Here is a 12,271-nt window from a genome sequence, read left to right as displayed (position 1 = left end):
ACACGGGTTCGAGCCCTGGTCCGGGAAGATCCCACATGCCGTGGAGCAACTAAGCCCGTGCGCCACAACTGCTGAGCCCGTGTGCCACAACTACTGAAGCCCGTGCTCCTAGAGCCCGTACTCCGCAGCAAGAGAAGCCACCGCAGTGAGTGGTACCCTACTAATTTGCATCTTTGCATCCACTTACCTGTTCTCTGCCATGTTTAAAGAGAGCTACTTTGATCTCTGTTGCTTTCACACACGTTTTCTGTTGAGATTCCCTTTAGCTAAACAGCAATATACTCCCTGCCTATATACTAAAAATATATAATTTTTCTTTTGTATCTACACTGGATGCATTGTAGTTTGCATTATTTCTCTATCTTTCCAGGAATGCTTTGTGTGGAAAGCTTCAATGTGAGAATGTACAAGAAATGCCTGTATTTGGAATCGTGCCTGCTATTATTCAGACTCCTGGGAGAGGCACCAAATGTTGGGGTGTGGATTTCCAGCTTGGGTCAGATGTTCCCGATCCTGGCATGGTGAATGAAGGCACCAGATGTGGCGTTGGAAAGGTAATCATAATGTTTTCTAAAACAAAGTAAAATTTTAAAAATTAAAAAAATCATTATATAAAGCTAGTGGTTCTTTTCTGGGTATAAAAGAAATCTCTGTTTATTGTAGATATTTGGGAAAATAGAAAGCTACCAAGAATAAAAATAAGAACAGCTATACCTCCTGATGATTTATAGCCATATAATGCTTTCTTTTTTTAAAAAAAATTTTATTGCAGTATAGTTGATTTACAATGCTGTGTTAGTTTCATGTAATGCTTTTTTTAACTTCAGAAATGATCAGTTTTCATCATGGTCACTGGATCTGCTTAGATTAGAGTATTCATTATCTGCATCTCATTGGATAATTTCCACAATTTCATTAAAGAAACTTCTGCATCCATTAAAAAAAAAAAAGAACAGCTATAATTCTATTATCCCGATTTCTTCATTGGGGTCATATATTATAACCTGTGTTTTCTATGTTGTAATATACTGGGCATATCCCCCCCTCCCCATCAATGTGCTGTAATTTATTAGCCAGGCTTCTATTACTGGGATTTCCAGGATTTTGTGTGAGTGTGAGTGTGTGTGTGTGCGTATGTGTGTGTGTGTGCATGCATCCGTGTCTTTGTACTAGAAATGTCATAACGCTTGTCCTGCCCATGCATCCTGCTACCCTGGCCACAGCTGTTTGGATCCAGTGTGAGCCAAGAGTTAGCCGCTGACTTATTACCAGCGGTCCCGGATGACAGGAGCTAGGCCTAATTCCTTTTTTGGGGGGGAATATATAAGTAAAGAAAGGTAGTTAAGAGTAGCACTGCAACTACGAATTCTTTGAGAGATAGCATGATGTAGGAGGAGGGCTAGAAGGGTTATGGCGAACTTAAGCTATACACAAGAGACGGAGGGAGCAGGATTGTTGAACAAGTTGAAGAAACCAACTCATGGGAGAATAGAGGAGGAGAGAGCGAACACAATCAATTGATTATGGGACAAATGAAAAAGACAGAGGGACCCACAAGTTACCTCAGTTTCTACCAAGTTTTCAGTTCCAATTCTGTTGCCCCTCACTTCTTACCAAAAAGACCCTTGTATTCTTGTGCCTGCCCTTGCCACGCCGTAAACTCAACTGCTGCAGGTACTATAAACAATGCTGAGGTAAATGGCTTTCTAAAAAATTTCACAAAATCCTGATTATTTTCTGAGGTTAAATTACTATAAGGGGGTGTGTACTTTTAAGGTTTTAGATATAGTTTTGCCAAATTTCTCTTTAGAAAAGTATTTATTAGTTTATCTTCCAAGCAGTTTTCAATAATAAATGTTTTAACTCTCTATATCCTAGTCAGGATTAGGTGCTATTGTTTTTAAACTTTCATTTGGTAATTTTCTTTTTACTCTTTCTTGATTATTAGTGATGTTGAATTTTTTTGTCTCCATATATTTATTCCTTCTTTTGTGATTTGCTTGTCGATGTTATTTGTTCATTTAAAAATTGATGTGTTTTTCTTATTGATTTTAAAGAACTTTAACATATGTCATATAAGATGTCATGTAATACATGTAATATGTTTGCCCAGTTATTACTTGCCTCTTCCTTTTGTTTTTAGTATTTTTTTGCCATGTTTACATTTTTATGTAAACAAATCTATTATTCCTTTCCTCTATGGTTTCCAAGTTTACTTACATGTTTTACAAGACTTTCTTAGTATAGTATCAGAGCATTATTTTCTAGTAGATTTTTAATTTTTTTTTAATACTTAACTCTTTAATCCAGGGGAATATGGAGTGTATAGTATGAGGTTGGCATTCTTCTTTTTCTCCTTTTTCATTTTATTCATTCAGAGATGATGACTATATGCTGATTTCTAATGTTACTTTTTTTCAGAATGGTTTGTTATTTGCCTTCACCTCAATTATAATCTCTCTTTTAATTTGAAATCTTATTTAAATTACTTATTAAATTTTTACATACGCTTGGGCTTGATTTCTGCTTTTTCTCTTAATGTCCACTGACTGGTCTGACTACTCATGTGTCAGTATTGCCTTCTTTTAGTTTTTGTCAGTTTTATATTTTTATTATCTGGTCATACAAATGCCCCCTCATTCTTTTTTCCTAATTTTCTTGGCTATTAATATTCATTTATTATTCCAGATGAACTTGAGATCATTTTGTCAAGGTGCAAAAAAAAGTTTTTAAATAAAAGCTCTTTGGAATTTTAGTTGGGATCAAATCAAATTTATGAATTTGTAATGGGGAAAAGTGACATCTTTACATTATTCAGTCTTCCCATAGAAGAACATGGTATGTCTCTCGATTTTTTGGGGGGGTCTTATTTTAAAGATTTAGTTATAAAGGTCCTTTTTATTTTTTGTTAGTTTTATTCCTAGGTATTTTATATTTTTATTGTTATTATGAATAGCCTCTTATTATGTTTTCTAAGTTGTTATGTTACATTTTCTAATTGGTGTTTATTGATAAGAGAGACTGGTTTGTTTATATTTTTACTGGCTATTATTGATATTCAGAAAAATATATTCACTTGTATATATTTATTTTGTTACCAGCCATATACTTAGTGTCACATTTTTTTTTTTTAATTAGTGTCACATATTTTTATTGTTGATTGTATTAAAATTTTCTAGGTAAACAATCATCTGTAAATGATAGAAAGTTGATTTCCTTTCTGATACTTACAATTTGGATTTATTTTCTTGTGTAATTGCAATGATAGAGCTTTCAGGATAATTTTAAAAACAAATGATAATAGTGTACTTCTTTGTCTTCTCCCTAACTTGACTGGGAATGCATCTAGCCTTCTAAGGTTATATATGATTTTGGCTATTGGCTTGGGGTAGGTAGTATTTTTCATTTAATGGAGAATCCTTTTAGTTGTGATTAGTAAGAATAAAAGAACAAATAGATTAAAAATTTTATAAGTAGTTTTTTCAACAGCTATTTAAATAATCACTACATATTTTCCTTTGACTTATTAATGTGCTGGGTTATATTGATAAATTCCTCGACATTAAATTGTCTTTATAAATTGTCTTTACATTCCAGGAGCAAATACTGGTAATGTAGATTTATTCCTGGATTCTGTGTGCTGGTGAATATACTTTTATATTTCTGAAGCTGTATACTTATGCTTTTTTAATTTATGAAATTTTACTCTGTGGATTATAGTCAGTACTCTTAAATCTCACAAAAACTCAGCTAAGACTGAATTAAAGCATAGCAGGAAATTTACTGATTCAAACCGCAGAATCAAATAAAGAGCTCTGGAACCCAGAATCTGAGATAATGTCCCTGTGGTTCTTTTCCTGTATCTTTCATTTCTGCTTCTCCCTTGTTGGTTCCCTCTCCGCCCACCCCCGCCAAGCCCAGCTTTATTGAGATACAATCAATATATAACATTGTGTAAGTTTAAGGTATACAATGTGATGATTTGATACACATATATATTGTGAAATAATTACCACGATAAGGTTAGTTAACACATCTATCACCTCACATAAATAGAACTTTTTTTGTGGTGAGAACGTTTAAAATTTATTCTCTTATTACCAACTTTCAAGTATATAATACAATATTGTTCACTATAATCACCATGCTGAATATTAGATCCTCAGGACTTGTTCATCTTATAACTGGAAGTTTGTACCCTTTGACCAGTGTCTCCCCATTTCTCCCCTTCCCTGGCCCCTGGCAACCACCCTTCCACTCTCTGTTTCTGAGTTCAGCTTTTTAAAAGATTCCACGTATAAGTGAGATCATATGGTATTTTTCTTTCTCTATCAGACTTATTTCTCTTAGTCTGAATGCCCTGAAGGTCCATCCATGTTGTTGCAAATGGCAGGATTGGTTGTTCAGGAATGTGTTGTTTAATTTCCACATTTTTGTGAATTTTCCAGTTTTCTTTCTGTTACTGATTTCTAATTATACCACTGTGGTCAAGATAGAGACCAGATGGGATTTTGATCTTCTTAAGTCTTGCTCTGTGGCCCAGCATATGATTTATCCTGTGGAATGGATACATACAGAATATGTATGTACAGAATACATACCAAATATGTATTCTGCTGCTGTTGCATGGATTGTTCTGTCTATGTCTTTTGGTCCATTTTGGTCTGTAGTGTTCTTCAGGTCTGTTTCCTTATTACATTTCTGTCTGGATCATCCATCCAATATTGAAACTGAAGTCCCCTATACTATTATTGTATTGTTGTCTATTTCTCCCTTTAGTTCTGTTCTTATTTGCATTAAATATTAGATGCTCCAGTGTAGGGTGTATATATACTTATAATTGTTATACCCTCTTGATGAATTGACCCCTTTATCACTATGTAGTGACCTTCTTTGTCTCTTGTGATTGATTTTGACTGAAAGTCTATTATATGTGATATAAGTGTAGCTACTTCTGCTCTCTTTTGGTTACCATTTGCATAGAATATCTTTTTCCATCTCTTTACTTTCAACCTATGTATGTCCTTAAAGCTAAAGTGAGTCTCTTGTTGGCAACATATTGTTAGATCTTGGTTTTTTAATCCATTCAGCCACTTTGTGTCTTTTGATATGGGAATTTAGTTCATTTATGTTTAAAGTATTTAATTATTGATAGGTAAAGACCTACTGACTGTCAGTTTGTTAAGTGTTTGTTGACTGTTTTTTAGTTCTTTTGCCACTCTCTGTCTTCTTTTGTGATTCTTTTTTTTGTAGTACATGTTTTTTTTTTTTTTTTTAAACAGAGCTGCTTTTTTTTTTTTTTAATTTTATTTATTTTTTTTAAATTTATTTATTTATGGCTGTGTTGGGTCTTCGTTTCTGTGCGAGGGCTTCCTCCAATTGTGGCAAGCGAGGGCCACTCTTCATCGCGGTGTGCGGGCCTCTCACTATCGCGGCCTCTCTTGTTGTGGAGCACAGGCTCCAGACGCGCAGGCTCAGTAATTGTGGCTCACGGGCCCAGTTGCTCCGCGGCATGTGGGATCCTCCCAGACCAGGGCTCGAACCCGTGTCCCCTGCATTGGCAGGCAGATTCTCAACCACTGCGCCACCAGGGAAGCCCTGTAGTACATGTTTTAATTCCTTTCTCTTTATCTTTTGTGTTTAAGTTTTTTCCCTTTGTGGTTACCATGAGGCTTACATAAAATATTTTATAGCTATAACAGTCTATTTTAAGCTGATAACAACTTACCTTCAATTGTATACACAGCTCTACACTTTCACTTCTCCTTTCCTTGTATTTTATGCTATTGATGTCATACTTTACATCTTTTTATATTGTGCATCCATTAACAAATTATTGTATGTATAGTTATTTTTCATCATTTTTTCTTCCATTTTTACTGAGATATAATTGATGTACAGCACTGTATACGTTTAGGGTGTACAGCATAATGGTTTGACTTACATACATCATGAAATGATTATCACAGTAAGTTTAGTGAATATCCATCATCTCATATAGATACAAAATTAAAGAAATATTTTCTTCTTATGATGAGAACTCTTAGGGTTTACTCTTATAACAACTTTCATTTGTAACACACAGCAGTGTTCATTACATTAATCGTGTTGTACATTCATCCCTAGTACTTACTTATCTTATAACTGGAAGTTTGTACCTTTTGACCCCCTTCATCCAGTTCTCTCTCTCCCGAACCCCACCTCTGGTAACCACAAATCTGATCTCTTTTTCTATGAGTTTGTCTGTTTGTGATTTGAAGTATAGTTGACCTACAAAACTATGTTAGTTCCTAGCGCACAACATGGTGATGCGATATTTTCAATTGTTACGAAATTATCAGCATGATAACTCTGGTTACCAACTGTCACCATACAAAGATATTATGTTATTATTGACTATATTCCCCATGCTGCACATTTCATTCCCATGCCCCATTTGGAGTTTGTGTCTCTTAATTTCCCTCACTTATTTCACTCATTCCGCCACCTTCTTCCCCTCTGGCAACCACCTATTTGTTCTCTTTATCAGTGACTCTTTCTACTTTGTTATGTTTGTTCATTTGTTTTGGTTTTTAGATTCCACATATAAGTAAAATCATATGGTATTTGTCTTTCTCTGTCTGAGTTATTTCACTTAGCATAATACCCTCTGGGTCCATCCACGTTGTTGCAACATTCTTATTATGGCTGAGTAATATTTCATTGTGTGCATGTGTATGTGTGCGTGTGTGTGCATATGAACATAGGGGTGCATATATTTTTTTAAATTAGTGTTTTTGTTTTATTTGTAAAACTACCCAGAAGTTTCACTTCTGGGTCATATAATAGTTCTATTTTTAATTTTTTGAGGGACCTCCATATTGTTTTCCATAGCAGCTGCACCAATTTATATTCTCACCAACAGTGCACAGGAGTTCCTTTTTCTCCACATCCTTGGCAACACTTGTCATTTATTGTCTTTTTGATAATAGCTATTCTAACAGGTGTGAGGTAATATCTCATTGTGGTTTTGATTTGCCCATTTCCCTGATGATTAGTGATGCCTGTTGGCTATCTGTATGTCTTCTTTGGAAAAATGTCTATTCAGATTCTCTTCTTATTTTTAAATCAGGTGGTTTGTTTTTTGGATGTTGAGTTATATGAGTTTTGTGTGTATGTGTGTGTATTTTGGATAATTTACCCCTTATCAGATATATCATTTGCAAATATCTCTTAGTGTCCTTTCATTTCAACTTGAAGAAGTCTCTTTATCATTTCTTGTAAGGCAGGTCTAGTGGTGATGAAATCCCCTAGCTTTGTTTGTCTGGGAATGTCTTTAACTTTCCATTTCAGAAGGACAGGTTAGTACTCGTGGTTGGCAATTTTCTTCACTCAGTACATTGAATATATCATCTCACTCTCTCTTGGCTTGCAAGGTTTCTTTAGAAAAATCCACTGATAGCCATACTGGGCTGCTGGTGGATTTCCCTAATATGTGATGAGTCATTTTTCTCTTGCTACTTTTAAAATTCTCTCCTTGTCTTTAACTTTTAACATTTTGATTATTGATTATAATGTGTCTCAGAGCAATCTTCTTTGGGTTAATCTTGCTTGGGGTCCTGTGAGCTTCCTGTACCTGAATGTCCATATTCTCCCCAGGTTTCAGAAGTTTTCTGCTATTAATTCTTTTTTTTAAAATTTTTGGCTGCATTTGGTCTTCGTTGCTGTGTGCAGGCTTTCTCTAGTTGCGGCGAGTGGAGGCTACTCTTTGTTACAGTGCGTGGGCTTCTCATTGCGGTGGCTTGCTGTGGAGCACGGGCTCTAGGCACATGGCTTCAGTAGTTGTGGTGAGTGGGCTCAGTAGTTGTGGCTCACAGGCTCTAGAGTGCAAGCTCAGTAGTTGTGGCACACGGGCTTAGTTGCTTCGCGGCATGTGGGATCTTCCCGGACCAGGGATCGAACCTGCATCCCCTGCTTTGGCAGGTGGATTCTTAATCCCTGCACCACCAGGAAGTCCCTGCTATTAATTCTTTAAATTTTCTTTCTGCCCCTTTCTTCCTTCTCTTTCTGGGACTCCCATGATGCGAATGTTTCCTTGATGGTGTCCCATAATTCACATTGGCTTTCTTCACTCTTTTTTATTCTTTTTTTCTTTTTGTTTCTCTAATGGGCTAATTTCAAGTGATCTGTCTTTGAGTTCACTGATTCTTTCTCCTGGGTGATTAAGTTGGTTGTTGAAGCTCTCTGCTGAATTTTTCATTTCTGTCATTGTATTCTTCTGTAGGGTTTCTTTTTGCTTACTTTTAATGGTTTCTATTTCTTTATTAAGCTTCTCATTATGTTCATTCATCATTTTCCTGATTTTGCTGGATTGGCTACCTGTGTTCTCTCACATTTCATTCAGTTCCTTAATGATGATTATTTTGAGTTCTTTGTCAGGCAAACTATAGATCTTCATTCTTTGGGGTCATTTATTGGAACTTTATTAGTTTCTTTTTGTGTTGTCATATTTGCTTGATTCTTCCATGTAGCCTTGCATTGGTGTCTGTGCATTTGAAGGAGCACCAGTCTTTACAGACTGGTTTCAGCTGGTAAGCACCTCCTGTCTGTTCTGTGTGCTGATGGGATTACCTCTGGGATCTCAGTCTGCCTGGTTTGGAGCTAGTTACAAAGCTGTTTCTAGATGTGCAGCAGGGCCTGCAGTTGGTGAACTTTTTATCACGGACTTGGTAGGGCATGGGTGCTGACTGGTCCCTGGGTGGATTGAACTGCCTCCAGTACCTTTCTCAGGAGGTGGCCCCAGGACAGGGGTCTGCCTCAGGGTCCACAGTTGGGTCCTTAAACAGCAGGCCTATTACCAGTTGCATAGACGGGTGGGGCTCCCATCAGGTACCTAAGAGGGCTGCTGTCTGTTCATTAATTGGGTCCCTGGATGGGCAGCACTAGCCCTGGACTGTGACTGAGATTGGCTGGAATGAAATCCCAGAGCTGTTTCAGATTCCACAGCCAAAACTGAAGTCTGTAGGCCTAATTCTTGAGGCATGGATGTGCATGTCCCCAGCCAGGTCCTTGGACGTGCTGGGCTGCTTCCTGACTGTGGCTTGAGGGGCTGGAGCTGAGTGTAGCACCAGTTCAGGATCTCATGAGGCACAGGCATGAGTATCTCCTTTCTAGTGTCTCTTCATATAAGGGCACTAATCCCATTGGACCAGGGCTTCACCATCATGACCTCAACAAACCTTAATTACACATCTTCAGATACCATCACATGTGGATTAGGGCCTCAACATATGAATTTTGAGGGGAACACAATCATTGAGTCTGTAACAGACAGCCACTAGAATGGACTTTAGTTAATTGAAGTTGGATAATATTCATTCCTGCCTCATGCCCATGTAGCTTTTGCTGTTGAGTCGTACATTGCACTTGGTGGGCTAAAGTCTGGTTTACCTCAACATTGGTGCATTTCAGTTGTTTTGGGTTGTTTATTCTTGGTTTGGGCATAAGGAAGAAATATTGGTCAGGGTTCTCCAAAGAAACAGAACCAAAAGGGTGTGTGTGTGTATGTGTATATATATATAAGGCTTTTTATGAGGAATTAACTTACACAATTATGGAAGATAAGAAATCCCAAGATCTGCAGTGGGCGAGTTGGAGACCCAGAAGAGCTGATGGTGTAGTTCCAGTTCAAAGGCTAGCGGGTTTGAGTCCCAGAAAGAGTTATGATTCAGTTTGAGTCCAGAGGCAGGAAAAAAACCAATGTCCCACCTAGAGGGCAGGCAGGTAGGAGAAATTCTCGCTTATTTGGAGAAGGGTCAGCCTTTTCATTTTATTCAGGCCATTAACTGGTTGGGTGAGACCAACATACAGACAATCTGCTCTACTCATTTGATCAACTTATGTGTTAAGCATATCCAAAAACATCCCACAGAAACATCTAGAATAATGTTAGATCAAATATCTAGGCACTCTGTGGCCCAGTCAAGTTGATACATGAAATTAACCATCACAGGTCCACACCTTGTCAGCTTGGTGTCCATATGCATTTCCTTAAACCATACATAATCTCCAAGACAATAACAATCTTCAAAACAATCTTGAAGACAATAGCATGATCATAATTCTACCTAACATGGTAGAACTGTGTACAACCATTGTATCCTGCTTACAACCGAAAATGCACTAAATCCTACTTCGAAAAGGAGATAAAATCTTTGGCCATTGTTTACTTTTCTTAATATCCTGTAACTTAAATCCTGTGATGTAAAATTAACAATACTTAAAGTCAATACATTGTGAGTTACCTAAGGGACTAAGAGAGAGGAGAAAAAGATATTTGATACACATGTACACCCAAGCATATTCATAACAAAATAAGGAGGAAATACTCATGATAATTACAGTTTTTGTTTCTGTAATACAGTTATAGCTGGTATTTTTAACTACCTTCTTCCCTACTATTTCTGTATTCTCTTTGCCTTCAGCAAGGACCTCAGCTGATTATGGTTCTTTACTTGGCAGGATGCCCTAAACCTTCATTCCTGAAGGCTCTGGGCTATTAGTAGTCCTGCCAGGATTGGGTTGTTGTAGTTTTCTATTGGTCTTTATCACAGGGTATGATAATACTAAGAAACACCCTAAGGGATCTCCTGTATTCCAGACATACTCTTCCTTATTACCATTGTGGAGTAGCAGTCCAATTTCCCCTTGGGAGTCAGGATCAGTCACCCCAGCCTACAGTAACTCCCTTCTTTGTTCATTCAGAGTCATGAACTTAACTGGAAGTCTTAACTTCCAGTTCAGTGGCGTCACTGTTGTGTCTCCTGATGGAAGCTTTCCTCCCTCTAGAGCTAAGACTTCTAGGCCAACAGAGCATAAGGTCCTGGGAGCAGTAAGCAAACATTTTGCTAGTGGGTCACAAAGAGAAATAGTAAGTGGTGCCACTGCACTTCCACCCCTTCATTCCTGGACCCATGGATCCTGGTGCCCTCTGTCTCATATAGGTGGACACATAAAAGTAATCATCACAGTCAGTTATTACAAGTTATGAAGTTCAGAGTGAAAATATGAATTGGAAAAAAAATCTGTAAAAGATGGTGGATTGTAATATTCATTTATCCTGTTCGCCTTGCCAGTATCTCTCAAAATATAAAGGAATAAATTAGGGAATAGATTCCAATGTGTGAAGTATATGAGATTTCATCAATAGATAAAAACTTCAACACGTTTTGAAACTGAAAGAGGAGAGAAAGTATTGATAGTTTGACTGAGTAGTGGGACCTACAACTTACAGTGCAGACTGATAGGGTGTGAACAAAGAGCCTGTATCTTAGTCTGGCAGAATCCTAAACAGATTGGTGATTTGGAAACAGTGGTTATAGCTGAGAGAGGTTGGTGGGGGGGAGGCATGGTATTGAAAATGGACTTAAATTTATTCTACCAATGGAGAGGCTAGCTCTTCTGTCTGTCTGCTTCTCCTATCTTGTCAACAAAGCATCAGCAACCAGTTGCCTGTTCCCCTAGGAACAGGTTGGAGATGAGAAGATAAGATTTTTGATATTATTTGGTCATCCTCCTAGGAGATGTCTGTCTCCCTGTCCTAACCCTAGTATACTGTTGTCTCCCTGTCCTAACCCTAGTATACTGTTGTCTCCCTGTCCTAACCCTAGTATACTGTTCTCCTTCATGCATATATAACTGAACTATAGATGGATTGTTACATGAACTTGGACAATTCTGTGAGGAAGCTGAACAAAAAGACTGAAACAGAAAAATGACAGAGAAGATAAAAGCCTGCAAGGATCAACTAAAGATTTTGAAATCCAACTAATTTAAATCTCTCATTTAGAGAAAGAAAACAGAGAAGCGAACTTGTGTCAGAGTACTTGTGAAAAATAGCTTCCAGAGACAAACTCCCGGCCCCCCCAAAACAAACAAAGGTCACATATAAAAGGATAAGATTGAGAATTGAAATCTGGAAACCAAGGGAGCAACACATTCATGTTTCTGAAAGATTCTCAACCTAGAATTCTATACACAGCCAAAGTAGCAATCAAGTGAGAGGGCACAATAAAAACATTTTAGACAACGTATCTTTTCAAATTTTCTTTTCAGAAAATTTATCTTTATTTATCCTGTCTTAGGAAATCATCTAACACAATGTTCTAACAAATGAGGAAGTAAACCAAAAAGAGAATTATAATCTGGGACACAGAAGAACGTCAAAGAGAAATTCTAAAATAGCAGCTATGCACCAGGCCAGGAGAGTAATCAATTTAGATTGGAGCAAGTG

General features: G+C 37.3%; 1 protein-coding gene across 2 annotated transcripts in view; it reads left to right on the top strand.

Moving 5' to 3' along the window:
- The window catches only part of ADAM9 (ADAM metallopeptidase domain 9), a 103,281-nt gene that overhangs the window by 70,243 nt on the left and 20,767 nt on the right, over positions 1-12,271 (top strand). For both annotated transcript variants that reach the window (XM_036838671.1, XM_036838672.1), the window contains one exon: positions 371-554. In XM_036838671.1, coding sequence (XP_036694566.1) covers positions 371-554 — 184 coding nt within the window. The remainder of the gene's footprint in view (positions 1-370; positions 555-12,271) is intronic.

Source organism: Balaenoptera musculus, chromosome 21 (assembly GCF_009873245.2).
Source record: "Balaenoptera musculus isolate JJ_BM4_2016_0621 chromosome 21, mBalMus1.pri.v3, whole genome shotgun sequence".
Lineage (NCBI taxonomy): Eukaryota > Metazoa > Chordata > Mammalia > Artiodactyla > Balaenopteridae > Balaenoptera > Balaenoptera musculus.
This window is presented reverse-complemented; position numbering and strand designations above follow the sequence as displayed.